A 24,797-nucleotide genomic window follows, 5' to 3' on the forward strand; every position below is an offset into this window, starting at 1 on the left:
ACGACATAATACTCAGGTTAATTATTTCATAATCATTCTGAACATTTTTAGGCAACGTTCAGAGAAAGAAGAGAAAAACTTAATGAGCAGTTAATAAAAGTCATTGCGGGACAGAATAAATTTCATCATTTTCGACACAAATGTTTTTTATCAAATACTGAAGATCCTGACGAATATTTCGAAGATTTACGACGGAAAATATCCGACGTTGCACAGAAAATGCAGAATTGGGGAGAATCGATGCCTCTCAGGTGGATCCTTTTAGAACATTTGATTGACATCAATAAGAGTAAAGGAAAGAGTTTCATTTCACTTAATGATATGATAAATATAGCTAAACATCCTGAAATTGCAATATCTGATACCGAGGAATTGTTATTGTTCCTTCGTTTTCAAAATGAAGTCGGTAACATTATGTATTTTGAAGATATCAGAAATCTGATCATTCTCGATCCTCAGTGGTTGGCAAATGCTTTTCGATGTTTAGTGTCAAATAATCTTGACGTAAATGATGTAAGCGCTAACGTCTGTTATGATTTGACAAGGTTAAGAAAAACAGGTGAACTGAGCTATCTTCTACTTAGAACACTCTTCGAATTAAAAGGTGGAAGTCAGTTTGTAGAGCAAATGGACGATTTGATTGAAGTGATGAAAAGATTTGACATAATAGTGAATATGGAGGACACAGACTCTTATATTATGCCAAGTATGATGCCGATTTCTTCGTTCGAAACTGTTTGCAACGACATCGGCATATTTGCCGAAAAGTGTCAAAGAAGTTCCTGGTTTTGTCTTAAATTTTCGTTTCTCCCACCAGCATTTTTTAATCATTTATCAGCATGGTTAATACAAAAATATAAACCCAGCGGAATGAGAGATGATAGTGAAGCGCTTGCGTTATTCAGAGGAATTTGTGTTTTTAATTTTGACGAATTAGGTTGTGATAAACTTTTGATGACAATGTCAACTGATACAATAGCTCTTCAAGTTGTTTCGTTTACGAGTACAAAGAAGGGACTCGGCGACCTCTGTACTGAGGTTCGCAAAGAATTGATTAGACATATTGATAGCATAAAAAGGAGATATAAATTAAATATATCTTATGAACAAAGGTTTAAATGCAGTGATGGTCATTATCATATCAATACACTTTCCTTCGAAGACATGAAAAAAGGAAAGTATATTCATTGTTTACAGCATAAGAGTGTTCATGAATGTAGAGGGATATATTTACCTTGGACAATGGACATCGTTGAGGTAATTATTTTGAAACATACTTAAAATATGTGTGTTAACTAACACTATGACTCACTAATTTCTTTTTTTTTTTAATTTCTTGTTGGTGAAGCAACTGGTCTTTGTACGAAAACTAAATAAGCAACTGTTATACGCAATCCTTGCCTTTAACGCTATTTTTAAACTGATTACCCTAGCCCAATAATCGCAATCATTTTATTTGTTTGTCATCTCAAACTCTTTCCGTGATGTGTCATGCGCTCTAGAAACGCACTATTGCGTTTGTATCGCTGCTTGATGACTTACAATTGACGATTGTTTTTCTTAAACTGCGAGGAAAACAATTACTGGCCTTACAAGTATTGGTTTTTTTGTAAGTTGTCTTTTTAAATTAGTCAGACCATCTTTCGACTTTAACATATGACCCGCTGTTTCACAATATATTTTAACAACATTCCATTAAAAAGAGTGTCAAGTAAACAATCTAAAGGATCCTGCTTTGTTTCGTATTTTGTAAGCCAATGCCGGTTGGAGTACCGAAGCTCCATGTCATACATGTATTTGACATACACTACAAACTTCCCAAGAGTCTGAAAACACCATATTTTGTGCTCGAGCACAGATTTTACTTGACAAGACTTGACATAATCTGGACAATACTTAACTGTACTCGACTCTGCATGGTCTCGACTTTACTTAATTAGTCTGATTCAGTACTTGATAATCTTGGTATGGTCTCGCTTATGAACGACTAGTCTTGATTTGTGTCGACCTGTCTAGACTCAGTCTTGACCTTTTAATTTAGTCTCAACAGGTCTGAATCAGCCCAGCTAACTCAACTATATATTGATCTTACAAAATTATTTGGTAGATTGGTTCGATAATTCATTGTAGTCAAATTAAAAGATTTAATTAATGGGTAAAATAAGCTAGAACTTTCAGTTTTTATTAAATTTAGATAGTCTTCTTAAATTATTTTTATAAATTTTTCAAATCAACTTGGATTTTCATAAAACTCTACAGCTATCTCATTTATACATTGAACTAAGAAAATGCCAGGTTGTTTGGTAGTTTGGTTAACTACTGTCAAATTTAAGGATCTAACTAATAGGTAAAGAAAGACAGAATTTTCAGTTTAGACTTTATTCAGATTCACCGTAAAATATGTTTATAACTTTTCAAATCAAATTTGATATTCATAAAACTATACGGTTATCTCAATTATATATTGATCTTACAGAATGCAAGATATGTCGAGACTAAGTCAAGATTGGTCATGCATTTGTGAAGACCATTTTAAACGATACCAAGATTATCAAGTACTAAATAAGACTTATTAGACTTCAAAGTCAAAGCCAGTACAAGTCGTGATCAAACTTAATACTGTCGAGATAATGTCGAGTCTTATCAAGTAAAATGTCAGCTTCCTCATTGTGAACTTTCCATTTCTGTGTAGCAACATTCCAGCAGCGCCTGCATACGTAATATATATCTCCCACTCGATACGATTTTATTAGTCCTATCATGATTTTCTTGATAGAGGGTTTCTGCTTACAATGAACATATTAAACAAAGAGTTCCAAGCGGTGAAGTTTAAATCATCTCTTAGTAAATTTTACGGACGTCATCACGAGATAGTTGACTGTTATGGATTATCAGTTTTACAGTTTTGCGGGGTTCGTGTTGCTTAGTCTTTAGTTTTCTATGTTGTGTTTGTGTACTGTTGTTTGTCTGTTTGTATTTTTACCTTTTTAGCCATGGCATTATCAGTTTATATTTTAAATATGAATTTGAATGTCACTTTTGTATTACTGTTTACTACACATTACAGGCTACGAATGGGTATCAGATTCAGTATCAATGACAAAAGACGCATCCAATGAACATACTTTTATCATTTCACATGAAAGTCAACACATTTATTTGGATTTGAACTGTGAGCAGTAACATTTACTTGAAGAATACAAGTTCAAGTACAAGCTAATGCTAATGCTAACGGATTACTAACACTATCATATAGTAATTAGATAGATTTTATAGTGTTGTTCCTTCCAAATTATTTTCTTTTAGTTTCTGGAAATTGTTTAAAAAGATTTTGTAAAATTGTGTTTTATGGTAAAGGTAAATAAGATTATCGATTTATCGATTATTGGTTTCAGAATAATTTTGTTTCTTCAAAATGTCCAATATAACTCTTTCTTTTTGAGAGAAGAAAATGTAATATCGTATCTGAGAATTTCCATAATTTTTAACATGTTCCTTAGATTACATTCAGGCAATAAATTCAACCAATACGTATGTATTATATACGTTTATAAGGAAACATGGAATTAATTCGTTGATCGCAGCTAGAAAATATTACTACTTTTGTTTCATTTATCCATTATGTAAACCTTTAGAATTACCTGAAGAAAATTTGTTTGTATTGTAGTTTACTGAAGAGGAAATCAGCTATTTGAGAATTGTTGTATTGTTACATGTAGCAGAAGATGCCGTTAGGATTGTATTTGACGATGAATTCCATCCAGATGCACTCTCCAAAGTGATTGGTAAAGAAAAACAGAAGATCAGAAAACATTTGAATAGATTTCAGTGGGATACCTTGCGCAATATGCGTGTCGATGAAGGTAATCTTGATAAGTTACTTTAAAGTAGGTATGGCAACGAGTACTCGAGTACTCGTTCGAAAGGTAGAGTACTCGAGTACAATTTTACTACTCGGATACTCGTTCGCCTTTTATAAATCTTGAGATATTTCCTCTGAATTAAGTTCCCTTTGAAATATCCTTCGTAATACTTATAAAAATAATATCTATTCACAACGTAAATTTGTTTATCCTTACTCCTGTATGTGTTATTACTAAGTCTCAGGTTTATCTTTTAAGGAAAAACGTGTTTTAGCAGTACCAGCATAGCACGTCCCTTCAGATAGGATTTTTTCATGTGCAGGACTTGTTATATCAAAACTTAAAACTTTCACCTGAAGTTGTGGGTCAGATCATATTTCTGAATAAAAACAAAATCAAAGTGTCCTGTGGTGAATCCGATGCAACTGATTCGAGACATTTTAACGGTGTTTGTACACGGATTAACGCTTTCATGAATTAATAACTCACAAGCCGTAAACTAAGTATTTTTTTTATATAATTACTACATGTCTTTGTTTGTTAATCCAGACCTCTTTGTTAACGTGATTGGTATGAGATCTACATTTAATGTAATGGGTGTTTACTTGAAACTTTAAATTTATTTTTTAATTTATAATCATTTATCGTTTCAAATAAACAATTTTAAGTCCAATATTTTGATGACAAATAATGAGACAAGTCGTAATATATAAAAAATACTAACTCCACAAGAACCGGAAGCTGATACAGATTGTCTATCAAGTCGGACTTTATAAGCATATTGATGGTTTTATTGGCAAGTTTCGGATTTGGTTCGTGAACACACAAACAATAACTGCTATTATGATAGGTTACATTTTAGAAACGGTGGTGCGTTATTCATTTTTTTATTGAAACAAAAAAAGTTTAGCGATACACATAACCATGGACCATGTTATATTTTGTAGTCATATAGTTTGAGTTCTGTAACAATACGGATGTCTTTCGTTAAGATGTCATTATATTATAATTAAGTTTATGATAGGTAATAACCAAAATACCACATCCCAACAAAAATGAAAACTTTTCACTGAATGTTAAAGATTTATCCGGGTACTCGAGTACTCGCGAGTAACTTGTCTGAGTACCAGAGTATAAAATTTCAGATCTTCTGACATCCCTACTTTTAAGCGAGAAGTGAAGAAACATACTTATATTGGAAATATTCGGCAATGCTTGACTACAGAACATGATATATTTCTAATCATAACAAAACTCAGAGGGTGAGAAGCCAGATGGCATATACAATGTTCGTAATAGGTTTTTTTTTTCAAAGACACACAATGTGCTCTATCATTCTCTCAGCTGTATGTCATTTCATTCATTATACTGAACAATCTGATAAAACTTTCTGTTGAATTTCAAATTGGAAGTAATAAATGTTGATGTCGTGTCTTTAATAACTGTAAAGTAATTAGAAAAGTTACAAAAGTCAAGAAACGAAATGATTGATAGACTAATTGGTTTATATCGCCACTATCCACACTATTTTGTTGCAGTTAGATTTTATTGTTGGAGGAAGCTGGAGTGCCAGGAAAAAACACCGATTTTTGGTATGAAAAGTGACAATCCAAGTGAATTAAGGTTGGAGTCGAGCGCACCTGCCATGTGCGTGATTCAAACTCACAACGTTAGTGTTGAGAGGATAGTGATACAGTAGTTCGATTACCTTGACCTCTCGGCTATTGAGTCACCATAAAAGAACTTGAGCATTGTCTTAGAGTTTACTTCATTTATTCTTTTGCCTAAGATTTAAGCTAAAGAAGAGACATCCGTTTTCTGATATTCATGTTTAAGACTGGAATAAAGTAGATTAATAATGACACATTTTTATTGGTAAAGACTTTACGTTCGTCAAATTTTGGATAAAACACATTTTTGGACAATAACATTTACATAAACATTGCATTCGCTATTTGGAGGTAATAATTGAATTATTTGTCTGTATTTGTTTTCTTTGTTGTTTTCTGTTTATCCAATGTCACCCGGAACAAGCAATTTCTATCGGAAAATAAGTAATTCTGAACATTTATTGACATATTTCAATGCCAGGCCCACGTTTGTATATTTGAACAGTCTGTCCTCGTTGAAGCTAGCTTGTCTGTTGAATTCTTTCTAAGAATCTATCGTCAACCATACCAAATTTCAATAGTAAATAATTATAGTTCTGATTTATATTTCAGCGTCGAGCAAAATGTTTGACTTGCATATGATGTTATGTTTTTTAAAGAACACAACTGATCCTTCGATAGGCAATGAGTTTGATCCATCACACACTTCAAAATCTTCAGCATTGTCTCGAATCTGGTTTTGTAAGACACAAATGTCGCAAAATGTCAATGGCAAACTCGAAAAAGAGGATTTCAAATCTTTCTGGAGTACCATCAACGAGGTAAGATACGAAATGAACTAAGTAAAAAAGCTGTGTTCATTGAAATGTTAATTGTCGTTTGTTTTTGATACATTATTTATAGCAAAATGAAGCCGTTCATGCCGGTTTTTAGACTTACACCACGAAAAAAAAACCTGTGGATAATATGCTTGTAGGCTAGTATGGGACTAACTGTTATTAACGGTTTGTTGACTTAAGGGGTACATTTTCACAATACTAGACGCTCATACTAAAAGCAGCTTCCGAATTACGAACTGAGCGACACACGAATGTATCAACGCAACAAAAATTGACTCAAAGGTAAATTTCTGAACATTGAATATAAATCTATTCAAACAGACACTTAAAGATGCAAATTTACAAAATAGGTTCAGATTACATTTACAATTTGGTAACTCATCAACATGTACATTTGACTCAAAAAGTTAAGATTATATTTATACAAGTGAAAATATACTGAAACTGCTAAATAGTCTTAGATAGGATTTTTTTTTATTTTACGTTCAAACTATGAGCTTGTAATAGAACAAGGAAGACAGGAAAATCAACCAAGGGAAATTAGATTGTGTACAATGTGTAATAGAAATGCAATTGAAGATGAATTCTATTTTTGTCCAGATTTGTCCGAATTGTCTGATGTCAAGAGAAATTGTGTTCCATTATAAGGCCGACGTTATCGTTTCAAAGACACGTGCATTAATCTTTTCAAAACTAATTTTTTAAAAACCTTAAAATGGTTTGTTATATTTTTTTAACAAAAGCCTGACGCTGATGAGAAGAAATTTTGTCATTTAGACTTTACGATTGATAATATTTTTGGTAAATGAATTAGTTTATTGCAAATATCGGTCTATTAAAACACATTATACAAATAATTGAATACAAATATATGTATATCGTGTGTGTTGTATTCTTTAATATATGTTTCTATTAAACTATACACGCTATAGTTGACATTGTATATTGTGAACTTATGAATATAAATAGTGGTGGAGACCTTTTATGTTATCAATAAACTTGAATTGATTTTGATTTGAAAAGGCTTTATAATTATGTTATATCAAAGGCTTAGGCATTTTATGTCATGTATATAAAACAAACATGCATGTTCTTATACAGAATATGTTGTAGCGTTTGTATTGCATGACTTATTTATCTCAATGACGTTTTACCTCGGAGTCTATAAGCAACCATTTTATATTAATATAAATTTACATTTTTCACTTTCTAGGTATTAAAATACTTTTATTGTAGTGGGTAGGTCATCTGATTGATTCCAATTATCAACTGCCAACTTCAAATATGTATCTGTATTGAGATACAATGACATTGCATTAAAGTTTTTGGACATTGCAAGCCTTATATTTTTCATTATATATATATATGGTTTAGCTGCTTCTAGGTATAATCTTATTATATAGACTGAAATTGATTGTTCTTTGTACGTCTACGGTCAGCGTAGGTCAAATTAAATCTTTATAATTCTTTTTTGTTTAAGTTTTCTACAGAAATTCAGAGGCATGTACATGTACATCCGTTTACTTTTAAGGTTAGAATATTTTTGTCAATTTTTTTTTTTTACATTTTCGAAGAAACTAATTTATCTTAACCTTATGATACAAGTTATAATTTGACACACATCAATAATTATATTCACTTTCAGGCGTTTAAGTGGTTAGGACATCAAAGTCATAATTCGCTGACAATGAAATGTTTAAGAATTCGAAACTGCGACTTGGATGACAGAGGCGAGGTAAAATTTTGTTTGTATAAAGAAAAATACTCATACCAGTCAGACAAAACTTGAATATGCTGAAGATAAAAACTCAAGAACACTTCAAGAAAGAAAGGTCATTGACCCAATATAAAAAAAGAGTCAACATTTGAAACAACCCAGAATTGATTGTCAACTTAGCCTTTGCTAATCTTTCCCGTCCGCTTTCGAGTCCAACATCTTGTATGATTTCTTATAAGAAATATCTAGTCTTGCTGCATTTTAAAAACTGTGGAGTAATATTCGACAAAAGAAATATGATCTTATATCAACTATATATTTCAATTTGTTCATTTTTTGCCACTCTCGTCATTTTATATTAATATATTTTGCAAGAAAAAGTTACTTTGATAAACTCCAATAACAATAATCGGGGTTTTTTTTACATGAAACATGTGAAAGGGAAGCCATTAAATTATGAATAATTGCTATATTTGTTTTTGGCAAATAAGTTGGAATCATTTTCTCTTTTTCTTTTTTATTCTGTACCTGCATTACAATAAAGTTATTTTGAAACCACATGGTGGATTATGTTCAGAAATGATGAGTTATATAAGTGGTTACTGAACTTATGTAAACGAAAACTATAACTAAAACCAATGATTTTTTTATTCCTTTAGTTCTTTAGAATAGCTTGATTTTCTGAATAAGTCTACACAAATTTTGAAACGTTTTAACGACATTCTTAAAAAGTGCCAATAGTCTCAATAAATTCATGTTCTGTCATTATAATTGAGTTCGTTTCATACTTCAGGATTGTTTCTTTTTGTTGTCGGCATCTTTTGAATAGACCCATTGGTGGCCTTCGGCTGTTGTCTGCTCTTTGGTCGGGTTGTTGTTTCTTTGACATATTCCCCATTTCCATTCTCAATTTTAAATACTTTCTCATTTTACTGAATATTATGTAACAGCATTAAAATTCAATAATATAGGTACTAAACATGGGATTGTTACACAAATTCTGAGCTTTATGAATCTGAGAATTCTGATTCAGAAACAATTTTTAGCAATGATTTTAAGTGCCATTTGTTTTATATCATGTGCTGCTATCAAAGATATTCTTTTTGATACATCAGGATTGTTTGTTTTATAAAAATCATGATATATATGTTAGCGGCAATAAGTGAAAATAGGCATTAAGATTAAAACCTAGGCAATAAGCTAGATATTAAGTTATTGCCTGAAATTTTCAGGCATTAAGCTTATTTCCTGAAATCTGATGATTATTATTCAACCCATTGCCAAACATCGTTTCAGGCAAAAAGTTGATGGTGGGATATTTGTTTATCTTCCAAATACATGTTTATTCGTTGAAATATTTTTGATGAATAATATTAAAAGAAATATATTTCATAAATGAATATAAACTGATTTTAAAACATCATCCTTTAGTATTTTTTCGTATTCAAAACAGAACTTACTCTTATTTCTGTCTGGTATTGCTCTTCAATGGTCGAGCCGGTCCTATCTGGTAAAAAATAGACAACTGAAGGTATGAAAATTTGACAATCACATTATCTTTTCATCTGTTTTATTGGATATGTAAATTTTCTTTAATACTCATCTTGGCAAACAATTTCCAGGTTTCCATTGTTAAGTCATAGTTCCGTTTGGTGTACTTTTTAAATCGGTATAAGAAAAATCAAAACTGAAACGGTTATTGATCAGGATGAGTATAGATTAATTGCTTCATTTATTTGGATATTCTAAAATACATTTCTGTTTTTGACAGAAATTACAATAAAATATTTATTATCAGGTTTGACTGTGAAACACTGATTTAAGATTTACATTTTACGCAAAATATTATAAAATATTTTATGTCCCACCCTTTGATTGGAAAAACATATTATGTGTGTTAGTAAAAAGTAAAATCACAAAAATACTGAACTCCGAGGAAAATTCAAAACGGAAAGTCCCTTATCAAATGGCAAAATCTAATGATAAAACACATCAAACAAATGGACAACAACTGTCATATTCCTGACTTGGTACAGGCATTTCCAAATGTAGAAAAGTATTAGATACAATACAAAGGTAACAAAGAAACTGGCCGGTAACAACCGTTGCCGGATAGTTTTTCTGCACGAGTAGTCAGGTGAAGGTCCGAGGCGATAGCCGAGGACCTTGACCTGACTACGAGTGCAGAAAAACTATTCGGCAGTTTGTTTCCGGCCTGTTTTTTTGTTACCTTTGTTTTGTATCTGACTTGTACGACGTTTCAAGAAAGAAGTAGTACATTTTGCATGTAGAAGAGGTATCAAAATTTAACAGATTCGAAACTTAAATGGCCATATACCAGTTAATGTAAGTTACAGTAAGACAGTTTAAACAAACTTTTTTTTCACTTCCCTTCAGCCTATAGTTGTTTCTAAAGAAATTCAAGAATCTAATTATTTCATAAAAAAGAACCATGTCAAGTAAAAGATGAATGTCGTACATTTTAGACATTTAAAAATGCATCTTCGCAAGTAAGTAATGTATGAAAAAGATTTCAGAGGAAAGCAAGCTAACATTTGATTTTTATTTGAGGGAAAACGGAAAAGGGGGGGGGGTTAAGATAATTTAAAATAAACAGGCTTGATTCTTTTTTGTTGAAAACATGCAGGATGTGTCATTCCATTCCCCCATTCCGCCTTAAAAAATAAGATAAATCGGACGTTTGCCCCCAAATATATAAATTCAATAACAATATAAAAAGAATGAATTTCCTATTTCATTAGTGAATGAAATGGTACGAAAAAATCGATTTTGTCTTGTTAAAATCACCCATATATAGGCATATATTTGGGATTTTTTTTTTAAATTATTCTTATAGGTTTTTATATATGTTTCTAATAGTGTTGGTCAGGATCACAATATGATCCAATCGCAGCTTACCGTCCAAAATTGGTGACATAAGTTGAATGATTTTCTTCAAGATTTGCTGCCTATTTGAACATGTATTACACGGACACTTTTTATTTATAGGATCAATCGTGCATTGGTGAGTTGATAGGGAGTTTATCTTTTAATTAGATTTGGTTTTTTAATTATATATTTCCTGTCTTTTTTATTGAAATATAAACGTCGGTACCAGCATTTCTCTACTTTCAGCATTGTCCCGAAACTATTCATGTCCATATATTGAAGAAAAAAAATACATTTGCGGACCGACCATTTAGTTTCAAAAGGGAGGTATGTTTTTTTCTGAGTAAGAAAATGATTTAGTTTATCAACGCTATCTCCCAAATATTTTTTTTCGAAATTAGCACTATTATATACGGTATTCGGAAAATCAGGAATCAGAACATTATTTTGTCATCTGATTGACCACAATATATTTTTTCTCATAAAATTGGGGATCAGAATATTGTTTTAGGAAAAAACATAACTCCCCTTTTGAAGTTAAATGGTAAATCCCTTAGTGTACTGATATGAATAGTAATAATCTGGAATTGTTTGAAAAAAATTTAGTTATTGATGCCAAGGGAAATATTTTAATGAAAAAGACAAGAAATATGTCGGTGAAACAAAAAGTTCAAATCTAATTGAAATTTAAAGTGCCCATGAACTCACTGATCACGCACGAGTGATTCTATTCATAAAAAGTGTCCGTGTAACAACTAAAAAGTGTCCGTGTATCATCTAAAAAGTGTCCGTGTAACACCCGTTAATGTACTGTTTTTCTATAGCTCTGCTGGGGGCAAAGTCGTACAATGGTGGATTGAACCTGGTTTTATAGCGCTAAACCTCTCACTTGTATGACATGCGCATCAAATTCCAATATATTTATAACGATGCGTGAACAAAACAGACATAATAGGTAAAATTGTCAAAATAGGGATACAGCAATCATCACCGTGTCACAATCTCACATTGACTTAGAGTGCTTTTTTACCTGTAACACGGTAGGTCATTCGCGCTACAAACACTATGGACATTTGCGCTTTAAATTTTGATACATTTGCATTAGATTGACCGAACATTTGCGCTTTTTACCTATAGTCATCTACCTGTAATTTTAATGAGTGTAATAATAATTATGTAAATCAATTCAACTTACATTTGTGGTTAGTTAGTTCACATTGACTTAGAGTTTAAAGTTATAGACTAGTAAAAAGAAAATATATGTCACGATGGATTTTTACGTTTGAACAACAGTCGTTAATTTCATTAAAATGCATTTTATTGATAGACAGGGACCTCAGTCAAGAATTGAGAAAAAGAAACTAGATTTTTTATTTGATGTGGCGTAAATACCAGTCAGGACAGATTACAAGCGCTATATTTGTTCATTCCCTGCGCTTCAGATATCAAGAAAAACTGACCTGTGATGACTTCATGTCTTTATATAATGTTCACTTTTAGCTATATATAACTATTTTAATGTGCTATGAAACGACTTTTAAACAGAAATGTGCGATGACGTGACTATCAAACTTTTAACCATAGTGAAATTGGATCCTAAGCCTGGAAAAAATAGGAAAGAAGTCATAAGAAGCAAATATATTTAAAAACACAAATGTCCAATATTAAAAGTGCAGATGTCCTTTTTTAAAAAGCACATATGTCCTATAAATTAAAGCACATATGTCCTATAAATTAAAGCACAAATATCCATTAAAAAAGCGCAAATGTCCTATGAAAAGGTGCAAACGTCCCGCGCTAGGCCAGAACTAGTTATTGTTCACGGGACGCCAATTCATCTCAAATCACACGGTAATATTGAGTGGTCAAACTGAAATTTTCATCACATGCTTACTGTAAAGATTAGGAACAAGGAATTAACAGTGGCCAATTGGAATCAAATACGTTCATATACAAACGAGTTCTGCCTTACGTAAAGGTATTGGACGATTACCAGGTACAGATGGTAAAAAAAACTGGGAAATGTACTAAAACATCGCAACAATTGGTAACAAATACATTTCAATACAATTTTCTATCAATATAAAAATAAGTAGATGTATTATGATTGCCAATGAAACACTTATCTAACAAGTATTATTTTAAAAGGTTTATTCGATGAGTTTTAACATCAATATTTTACTTATGAGTTTATTTCACGTAATGACAAACATTCAAACTTCAGTTCGTATTACTATCTTATTATGTACAAAATGTATTTTAACTTTGAATAAGTTTCTTCTCATTTTAGGCATTTACCTTAATGCCTGGGCTTAAATTTTAGGATTTAAGTTTAAATGCCTAACATTATGAAGACTTACTACCTAGACGTTAGCTTATTGACTAGGATTTAAGCTTAATGCCTGAATTCACTTTTTGCCGCTAACATAAATAAGTCTATACTTTTAATAGTATTGTCAGGAAAAATGAATGTACTTACATCATATTTGAGCACTTTTTATAACTTATGAAGTTTTGTGTGATATAAAAGGGAAGACGTTTAAGTTTAGAATTGCAAAATGTGTTGTTGGCACCTACACAGGCAAAATTTGTTCACGTGAATCTCACATGAAATTTACGTGAGAAATTCATGGGAGATTCACCTCAAACGAGCTTATACATGAATTTCACGTGAAAATAATCTAATGTGAACTTTACAGGGATAAATTCAGTAAAAATCTCCCATTTACTATAATGATAATCTTTGTCTTGAATTATATCTATACCTTGATTTATATTTGATGTGTTTCCCTCAGTTTAAGTTTGTAACCCGGATTTGTTTTTTCTCAATCGATTTATGAATTTCGAACAGCGGTATACTACTATTGCCCTAATATACCTTTAGAAATTGAAATCTTCCATATATCATTCATGAAAGTACAAATGTAGCCCTATCTTTTGCAACAATAAAAACATAGGGTCATGCGGCATTTCTGGGCATTCACATGGCCTTGTTTACAAACACTGTAGATTCGCACTTAATTCCTTTACTGACCCCATTACTTTTCAATCCTGTAGTAAAAAAATATAGTACATTCAGCATTCTTTTTTTAATTTTTTTTTAACTCTAGTGTTGTTCCATCCATCAAAAAATATTTATTACAAACATTATCTACCAATCAGAAGAGCACAGGACTTCAGTTGTATACAGAAAGCTCTCCCCCAAATGGGCGTTCCCTGATGACGTATATTTATTTACTGAATTTACCCCATTTAAGGGACTTTGTAACTTCTTTTCCTACTTTTTCTGTATTAATCATGTAATGTATCCAATTTTCAAGTTCCAGTTTCAGTACAACATTCATAAATGCTGAATTTTTTAAGACAGAGCAAAATTTATACTCCAGCCCATACTGCGGCCAATGTACATTTGGTATATAAAGTTGCACATTGACTGTTTTTAAAAGAATGGTGTAAAATACTTTGCTTAATAAATGTGAATTGTTTTCTGTTTTTGCTTTGACCAGTATTGCAAGTACATCTAGGAGCTAAAGTCTTGGTGTACTCTTAGTTAAATTTTGCCTTATATGGAAGTTTTTGGTTAAATACCCTGAAAAGACCACAAAAAGACCATTCAAAGGCTTTTTAAGCAGTTTCATACAAAAAAAACAACAATTATGTTTCATTTTATTAGATCTGTGTTTTAATTACTTGTAAAGTTCACAAAAAGTCATTGATAATCACTCTGCAGAAATCCCTGTTACTCCAACATCAGAATGGTTTCTTCGCTTAAACTAGTCAGCCAAAACTGAAGTAGAAAAAAGTGCCTTATATGAAAAAAATAAGACTGGGTATAACCAATCTTTGCATTTTGAAGATTAAAGTAACAATTTAGAATATCTAAAAGTAATTATTTTACACAGCATTCCAATTAGAAACATTTCAACAATAGTTTCATAGATGAAGGGTATGTAATCATGAAAAGTTGCCCAGTATTTTTTTTATATAAGAAACGCAATGAATTTTGTAAAATAAATGAATAATCTTCATTCGGTCAGGTTATTCGAGTGTTAAAATACTTGAAAAATGCTTATTTACAATTTGATCTACAACTTTACATGAGAAACACAGGTAAAAAAAAATACGCTATTTCAAAGGGAGGTAATTCAGATTTTACATATGATTTTACACATTATAAGAAGAAATATGTGCAAAATGTGATATAAAATGGGGAGAATATTTATGCCTCTCATTAATATCATAACTCACAAGTGTGATTTCTATTGTTTCTTTCAATCTGGACACAAAACTGATTTTTTACCATATACCCCATGCTGCCTCCCACAGTACACTTAGTGCATCCTCGATAGCCGTAGTTAAACATAGAAATTTGTATAAAAAAAACATTAACTGGTTCTAAAAGATTCCATTGCATAAATATTTACAGGAAATGAGTTTTGTGATTATTGTGTGGCCTTGAACATGTACAGTAATAGAGTGCATATTTTCCTATAGGGGTAAATTCAGTAAAACAATCTCCCATTGACTTTAATGTTAATCTATGTCTTGAATTAAATTTATACCTGATTTACCTTTAGAAATTGGAATCTTTCATATGTCATTCATGAGCGTACAAATGTAGCCCTATCTTTTGCAACAATAAAAACATATGGCCATGCGGCATTTTTGGGAATTCACATGGCCTTGTTTACAAACACTGTAGATTCGCACTTAATTCCTTTACTGACCCCCATTACTTTTAATCCTGTAGTAAAAAAAATTAGTACATTCAGCATTCTTTTTTTTATTTTTTTTTTACTGTAGTGTTGATCCATCTATCAAAAATATTTATTACAAACATTATCTACCGATCAGAAGAGCACAGGAATTCAGTTTTATACAGAAAGCTCTCCCCCAAATGGGTGGTCCCTGGTGACGTATATTTATTTACTGAATTTACCCCTACAAAGAATAAATTGGTATTTTTCATGATTTTACATTATTTAAAAATTTAGATGTTATTTGATTACTTTATTTTAAATATTCGCATAAATTTCATGTGAAAAAAATAATGTGTATTTTCTCGTGAAATTCATGTGAGTTCCAGATGAGATTCACGTGAAAATCACATGAACTGATTTCATGTAAGTTTCACGTATAAGCTCGTTTGAGGTAAAATTCACGTGACTTTCACGCAAGATTCACATGAATTTACATTCACGTGAAATTATTGTGAGTGAAATTTTCTAGTGTAAATAAACTCATCACACATACCAGGATTGAAATTTTATATTTGCGCCAGACGCCCGTTTCGTCTCCAAAAGACTCATCAGTGACTCTCGAATCAAAAAAATGCAAAAGGCCAAATAAAGTACGAAGTTGAAGAGCATTGAGGACCTAAAATTCCTCAAAGTTTTGCCAAATACAGCTAAGGTAATCTATTCCTGAGGTAAAAAAACCCTTAGTATTTCAAAAATTTAGAGTTTTGTAAACAGTTAATTTATAATTATGACCATATCAATGATAATTCATGTCGACCCAGAAGTGCTGAGACTGGGCTGGTGATACACTAGGGGAATAAAAACTCCACCAACAGTGGCATCGACCCAGTGGTTATAAAAAAACTCATCATAGATCCCAGGAGTGAAATTTTATATTTGCGCCAGACGCGTGTTTAGTTTACAAAAGACTCATCAGTAACGCTCGAATCAAAAATTGTTAAAAAGGCCAAATAAAGTACAAAGTTGAATAGCATTGAGAACCAAAAATTCCAAAATATTTTGCCAAATACGGCTAAGGCAATCTATTCCCGAGGTAGAAAGCCTAAGTATTTCAAACATTTATAGTTTTATAAACAGTTAATTTATAATTATGACCATATCAATGATAATTCATGTCGACACAGACGTACTGACGACTGGGCTAGTGATACACTAGGGGAATAAAAAATCCACCAGCAGTAGCATCGACCAAGTGGTTGTAAATAAACTCATCATAGACATGATAGATACCAGGATTAAAAATTTATATTTGCGCTTAATGTGTGTTTCGTCTTCAAAAGATTTATCAGTGACGCTATAATAAGAAAATGTTAAAAAGACCAAATAAAGTACAAAGTTGAAGAGCATTGAGAACCAAGAATTCCTAAAAGTTTTGCCAAATACGGCTAAGGTAATCTATTCCCGAGGTAGAAAGCCTAAGTATTTCAAACATTAATAGTTTTATAAACAGTTAATTTATAATTATGACCATATCAATTTTAATTCATGTCGACACAGACGTGCTGACGACTGGGCTAGTGATACACTAGGGGAATAAAAAATCCACCAGCAGTAGCATCGACCAAGTGGTTGTAAATAAACTCATCATAGATACCAGGATTGAAAATTTATATTTGCGCTTAATGTGTGTTTCGTCTTCAAAAGACTCATCAGTGACGCTTTAATAAAAAATGTTAAAAAGGCCAAATAGAGTACAAAGTTGAAGAGCATTGAGGAACAAAAATTCCAAAATATTTTGCCAAATACGGCTTAGGTAATCTTTTTTTGAGGTAGAAAACCCTTAGTATTTCAAATATTAAGAGTTTTATAAACAGTTAATTTATAATTATGACCATATCAATGACAATTCATATCGACACAGAAGTGCTGAATAAATTACAAAGTTGAATAGCATTGAGGACCAAAAATTCCAAAATATTTTGTCAAATACGGCTAAGGTAATCTGTTCCCGAGGTAGAAAAGACTTAGTATTTCAAAAATGATAAACAGTTAATTTAGACGCTCGAATAAAAAAAGTTACACTAGCACATGTGCCAATATTCTCTTTTTTCTTTAAATAAAATTCAGTTATTTGGGTTCATATGAATGTTTCTTTTTCACAAATTCTGTGCAGTTTAAGTCTCTGAACACTGAAACTTTCCTCGGCAATAATCAAATGTGCTAAAATTATTTCCTTTCTTCAAAAGCGTGTATCGGCATTAAAGTCCAGTGCTTGGCTACTTCAGGTTCGTATTTGTGTTTCACAAATTGCGAGCTATATAAGACTACAGTTACATAAACTGTTGCAAAAAACAATAAGAAATGCCAAAGTCCTTCTTTTTCTTATAAATGGTTTAAAAAAATTATTTTAAAAAACTTGAGATATTCCATTAAAGATTAATATTGTGCTTCTTTGCTAGGAAGTCCAAATCTGTTAGGTCTTTTCCTTGAGAATCAAATTTTGAGAAGTAATATAAACGATTTAATTTGATAAACATAACTTTGAAATCAAAAACATCATACGGTACAATTCTAATTTAGATAAAGGCAACAGTAGTATACCGCTGTTCGAAAGACATAAATCCAGGTTACAAACTAAAACTGAGGGAAACACATCAAATATAAGGGGAAAACAACAAAAAAAAAATATTTTTTCAATAAAATAAGGAAAAGATACCGAGTTTTGTGTGCACGACCTCCTTTGTTTTGGTTTCTTAAATGAAATTCAACAAAGACGAAAGGATTGACAACATAGTACATAACACGTGTTTGAAAATAAAAATAAATTGAGCGGACCTTAACAGTTACACATAAATCCTGTAAGATCAGTTTACGTTTAGTATCGAAATTTAAAGTAAATCAAAATTAGAATTTAACGATATTTTTTTTATTTTGCCATAAAGCGGGAGGTTTGGTATGCCATGAAACTAAGTTCAACACACCATGATCATCTCACAATGTCCTGTACCAAGTCAGTAATATGGCAGTTGTTATCAAATAGTTCGTTTCTATATGTGTTGGCGTTTGTTTTTGTTGCACTTCGGTGTTCCTGTTGTTCCTTGTAAAACCTATTTCGTGCAATTTGGTTTGGTCTTTTCTGTTGAGGGGGACTAGCTTTCAAAGAGGACCCTCTTATCAAAAGGAAACCATAAATCATAAATTTTTACTGGTAAATTATAAAACTTAATGACTCAAAAAACTACCAATACCGTCAAACTTAATTTTGCATCGCAAAGTGTAAAAAAATAGATCGATACATACGAGACTATTATATGGCATTGAATACAGATAATCAAACAAAATCTGTTTATTATCTATTATCTAAATGTTTACATGGTGGATCAGTATAGATATCGTCGCGTTGCTACTTCTTTACATCCAGGACATTACTTCGCTTCTCGGAAGAAACGAGCCAAAACTGAACAATTGTCTACAAAATTATCAAATTGTTTTTATTTAAATCTGCACTAGATTTTAAGGATCAGCATTCATATCTACTGTCCTTTGAAATAGCTGAACAGAAAAACATACCATATTTTACACAATATCATGTAGAAAGTGTTTGATGGCATTATAATTTTTATTAATTAAAATAAAAATCTATAATTACAATAAACGAGCTCCAGATCTTTCTCCCTTGTTTAAGACTCCAAATGAAAAATACAACTATAATAAAGAGTTTGATAATTACCTGAAAGAATATTAGATGCGTTGTAAAAAACGTTGAAGAGGCTAAATTCTATAGGACAAAGGTATACATGATGATCTCTATTACATTAGGCTCTAATGACACCAGTAAATGAGACAGCAACCCAGCGACAAGAATTACAAAGATCTAGAGGGCAACAAACAGACTTCAACAATAGATAAGAGTCTTTACGATATGGTAACCTCTAAATCATTCCGAGTCTTTAAAAGTTGTGTATATATTTAACCATTTGACCGCTACGTGTTTTTGAATGAATGACTCCTGCATCTTAGCATTGTACAAGCTCATGTTTTTCTCTGACTGTTTATAACGTCTTTGCACTAAATCCATTGGATGTTGGATGTGTACTGACTGATAATTTAGTCTTAGATGCATTATTTTTTATATAAGTTATTATTGGCTTTGAACTAGCTGTCAGTAGGTGCGAGTTTTTTCATATCTCTACTTAGTGTATTTTTGTTGTTGGGATGTGCATGTACCTGGTCACGTCCACTCTGTTTTTTTGTTTGTTTTTTGTTATATGTATTTCTATTTGTATCCATCTGATGAGTAAAGCCTTTTTCAATTCATTTTCATAGTTCGTTTTTATCTTCTACTGTTACAGCACTGTCCTATGTTAGGGAGAGGGTTGGGATACCGCTAACACGTTGATATATATGTGCCTGTCCCAAGTCAGGAGCCGTTAATTCAGTGGTTGTCGTTTGTTGCTGTGTTACATATTTGTTTTTCGTTAATTTTTTGTACATTAATTATCTTTTTATATTCGAAGCGTACGCGGAATTTTCCATGTTAGAATTTCGTGCAAACGTCATCAAACTAAATGTTTGACCTCGTATATGTCAATATAGGTATAAAACCACTAATTCATAGCCCCATTGCTCTCTTTTGCAATTTCAAGCATTATTGGTTACTTTGATCAAATAAACTGGCAGCCATTTCAAGTCAAAACTATACCTTATCCTGACTTGTGCTGAAAAATTCAGCATACCTTTAATTGCATATTAGAGCGCACTGGTTCACTGAAGATAAAAACTACAAAAACAGGTACTTCTGATCTGAACAACAGAGCAAATATGCCCTCCTATTATAATTGTTTATTCTTTTTTCATTCAATAACAAAACAACCCAAACATTTCACCTTTTGACAGAGAAATAGCTATGCGTAGGAACTATTTTGTTTTAAATATATACTACTTTCCTATGTATGTTCTTTCCGACCGGGCCCGAATTAGTGGTTCTATACCTATAAAACGTTATTCCGTTATTCGTTTAAATTTCAAAAAAGTCTAATAATATATATGAGCTGCGTCGAATAGAAATCGACCTTGTGCACGTGCGTAAACATGCACATGTATGTATAGGACTTTGATTCATTTTGGAATATTCAAATACGAAATAAAAGGTGAATGTTGGTCTGTTTTGTAAGGTTATTATAACAACTCAATGTTCATACTGTAATATTCTTTGTCTCGTGATTTCTTCAAACTAGGTAAGAAGATGTACTGATATTCATTTTCATAAGGCCGATTTTCATCCTATGCAGCTAATGTATTAGTATTAAACTATTCTTTAGTTGATTTGGAAAACTGACGTTTTCATACATTTGTATCTTACGAGTGACATATTTGTCGGTAGCGTGACCAAAGGGTTGAAATAACCATCAAGGAACTGCCTTCAATACTCATATTCCAAATAGCGAAAGACATTAAAGGATTTTTCATACGACAACTAGCTTTAAAAGACGGATTTTTATGACTTTTTCGCGACAAAATAGAAATTCAACTGTCAACTTCATGTCAATTAATTAGGATATTGTCTCGACATTTATCATCAGGTTAATTTGTTGTCTTATTCAGGTTCAAAATCATGTATGCACCAAGGCCCAATTTCATTGTTGATTTAATGATTTATTGATTTACCAATGTAATCAATTCTAGATATCTCCAGAAGAAACTTACCATTTAAGGATACTTCATCTCATTTTCCGTGGAGCCAGGGAAGTTGTTAAACAACTCTTTGATGTAGAATTTCCTCCTTCTTCACTACAAAAGACCATTGAATCAAACAGGCAAAAGCTGCAAGATTTACAAAAACAACGAAAGCTGATTACTACGTTTCAGATGGACTTGCTGTTTTCGAACGGTATGTGTATTTCAATCTGCGGAAAAATATTAATGCAGTTATATATATTTCATTGAACAAACTATTCATTCCATAGCGTACAAGCAATATCAACTCGAATTAATTAATTTCAATATAATGATAAACGACCCTATGGTTTATATAACCAGCGTTGATATCAAGCGATATCAAAATGTCACGAGTTGATTAACCTATATCTCTTATAGTACACATTCTAGTGTCCTGTTCCGGTCTCAAACTAAGTCATGAGACATTTTCAAACTTTGTGTACGCATAGAAATGAATTGAACTTGACAACAACTAGATATTTAGGCGAAAAGTGTGAGTGTTTTGTGAATGAAAAAGGAAATGAACATTGTTTGACCTTTGAGTCATAAATGACTTAACGATTAGTTAATTAGATCACCAGGTCATTAGCTCTTATCACAGCAAAATTGCTAAATAGATTTAAATGATCATATATGTACAATACAAAACACATGTTTAATCATGGTTAACAAAGTTACTATCGTTAAGGACAGGCTTATACAAATGTTTGAATGTTAACTTCCAGCTAGCCTGGTACAGTTTTGTTTATACAAATACTAAATTAAAAAATCAAGTGAAATAATTGACTCATCAGATTTTCAGGTCAAAGTGGCAGGCAGGCAATTTTTGTTGACTGGTACGTTTGATATTTAAATTGACAAAAAGTAAAATCACAAAAATACTGAACTCCGACGAAAATTCAAAACACAAAGTCCCTAATCAAATTGCAAAATCGAAAGCTCAAAGAATAGTTCTTTGTATACGTATATATGGATTTTTTTCCAACTGCTAAAACTTGAAATTTTTTAGGGTTTGCCTGTATTTTTTAAATTTAATTGACACATTTTGAACAGGTGAATATTTACAAAATCAAAGAATGCATGGCTGTGATCATTTGACTAAAAAATACCTTTTAAACAGAGATTAGCTGAGTCTTTTCACTTTGCTTTTTTGCAAAGTTTTCGTTCAAACAATATTTGTTTTACCTAACTGATTTTTTTTAATTAAAGTCGGAAAATAGGGGGGGGGGGGGGGGGGCGCTTCAAAACAACTGTTCAAAGTCATTTATATGAAAATCATTGATAGAGAAAACCAGTGTAAATGTACTACATTAATCTGTTATACATTGCAGTATTTTTAAATTACTGTAGAAAATTATTGATGCGACATGGAAAAGATCAACAAATAAAGGAGAAAAGCTTTCATTCTTCAACCTCAACGTTTTTATATAAAATATATCAAAAAACAGAAAACATCGTCACACTTCATTGCCTGAATCAATTTCGTTATTAAAACTGGTAAATTTGACATGTTAATCTCCATTTTGCTATGAAATAATTCCAAAAACGTTAGAAAAATTTTGTGAATTTTGACCTCCGGTTCAAGCGTGTATTATGTAAACAAAACAATAAGTGACGGGAAATTCTTCACACAGTCATGTGCCCATATGTTTCTGGGTCACATTTGTTCATATCTCAACCAATGAATAGCTTTAGGTAATATGTCTTTTCATTGAGTTTAGCCATTTCAATTGATACTTTACAGTGTGTCTTTCTATGTTGTGATGTTACACTATTGTTTCAGATAAGGGTGGAGGTTGGTACCTATAAAAACGTTTAAACCCGCTGCAATTGTTTGCAATTGTCTTAAATCAGGAATCTGATGTTCAGTAGTTTTCGTCTGTTGATGTGGTTCATAAGTGTTTCTCGTTTCTCGTTTTTTATATAGATTAGACCGTTGGTTTTCCCGTTTAAATGGTTTTACACTAGTCATTTTGCGGGCCCTTTATAGCTTGCTGTTTGGTGTTGTAGACCGTACGTTGACCTATAATGATTTACTTTTATAAATTGTGATTTGGATGGAGATTGGATTATTAATAATTTTGTTCCATACATCTGGCGATTTTTTTTAACCTAAAGCGAAAATCAAATAGTTGGTACAAAAACTAGGTTAAGCAATTATTTTGCAAAACTTCGACTGGGAAATTATCAATTTCAACAAATTTGCCTTTCTTTGCCTTTTTACATTTTTTTTACATAACTGTTGCAATAAACGAAATTGTTTCCATCAATACAAAGTTATAAAAGGTTTCTTTATTTTAAACATGATAATTCGTTTCAGAAACCTTTGTTGAAATGTTTTGATTCATCAAATTACTGTATTCCGATTTCCATTTATCTAAAACATCTGTCAGTTTTGAATAAATATTCACATCTTGGTTTATAACCTCCATGGGAATTACTGTCTTTCGGTTTTCAGCTATTCCATTTTTTTTCAGAACTGCTGTTGGTTTCATTTTGATTCTAACAATAGTTCCTACTGCATACTAATACAATTGTTTGCTTACATTTTTTAACCTCCCTGTCAAAATATTTCTCTTAAAAATAAATCACGTCGACTTTTATTAAATCTAGTTCTACTGTGTTTTACCCTTGCACATTTCAACATATAATTTGTTTATGATGATGGAAGTTTTTAACGACCTTGCACGGTCGGAAATTTGTTTAGATCATCATTCCACCAAGGTTTTTTTAATCTTATGTTTCTTGTTTGTACGACTATCACTTATACGTACGTAGTTTTTTACGTGTTAGTTTGTCAATCATTTTGCCTTCTACAGTTTCACAAAATGATGAAAACATGTCATTTACACAAATGGGCTCTTAAAAAGTCTGGTACCTTTGATAACTATTAGCTTGTCGTAATGTTCTATTGTATTGTTTATTTGTGTGTTTCTATGTCCTGTATGTTCTTCCATTTATTTGTATTGTAGTCCTGTCATGTAATGTTGTCATTTTAGTGTTATATTAACATTGCCATTAAAGCGGGAGGTTTGGCTAGCCACAAAACCAGGTTCAACCCACCATTTTTTCTTAAAATGTCCTGTACCACGTCAGGAATATGGCTATTGTTATCTTATAGTTCTTTTCTGTGTGTGTTGCATTTCAGTGTTTATGTTGTGTCGTTGTTCTCCTCTTATATTTGATGTGTTTCCCTCAGTTTTAGTTTGTAACCCGGATTTGTTTTTTCTCAATCGATTTATGAATTTCGAACAGCGGTATACTACTGTTGTCTTTATTAATCATCTCAAACTTGTCAATAAAACATTTGATTTCTAATTATGCAACTTTTGCATTCATAAAGAGTTGGTAGGTTTTTACAGTAGTATATACGAATATTGACGATTGAGATTCTTTTTGTTTAAGCAAATTTTACTAAAACAAACGACCTCAGATCAAAACTCCCTTTAATAAAAAAAATT

The 24,797-nt window shown here is 31.7% G+C and overlaps 2 protein-coding genes across 2 annotated transcripts in view; both read left to right on the forward strand.

Annotated features, from left to right (window-relative positions):
* The window catches only part of LOC127710652 (septin-2-like), a 635,810-nt gene extending 632,285 nt beyond the window's left edge, over nt 1-3,525 (forward strand). Inside the window, exon 13 of the transcript XR_007986256.1 lies at nt 3,512-3,525. The gene's annotated coding sequence lies outside the window, so the exon portion shown is untranslated. The remainder of the gene's footprint in view (nt 1-3,511) is intronic.
* LOC127710649 (uncharacterized) overlaps nt 1-24,797 on the forward strand; it is a 70,524-nt gene that overhangs the window by 41,676 nt on the left and 4,051 nt on the right. Inside the window, exons 12-16 of the mRNA XM_052216592.1 lie at nt 52-1,257; nt 3,668-3,863; nt 6,086-6,294; nt 7,958-8,047; nt 21,304-21,508. Coding sequence (XP_052072552.1) covers nt 52-1,257; nt 3,668-3,863; nt 6,086-6,294; nt 7,958-8,047; nt 21,304-21,508 — 1,906 coding nt within the window. The remainder of the gene's footprint in view (nt 1-51; nt 1,258-3,667; nt 3,864-6,085; nt 6,295-7,957; nt 8,048-21,303; nt 21,509-24,797) is intronic.

The sequence above is a fragment of the Mytilus californianus genome, unplaced genomic scaffold (genome assembly GCF_021869535.1).
Source record: "Mytilus californianus isolate M0D057914Y unplaced genomic scaffold, xbMytCali1.0.p SCAF_8, whole genome shotgun sequence".
Classification (NCBI taxonomy): domain Eukaryota; kingdom Metazoa; phylum Mollusca; class Bivalvia; order Mytilida; family Mytilidae; genus Mytilus; species Mytilus californianus.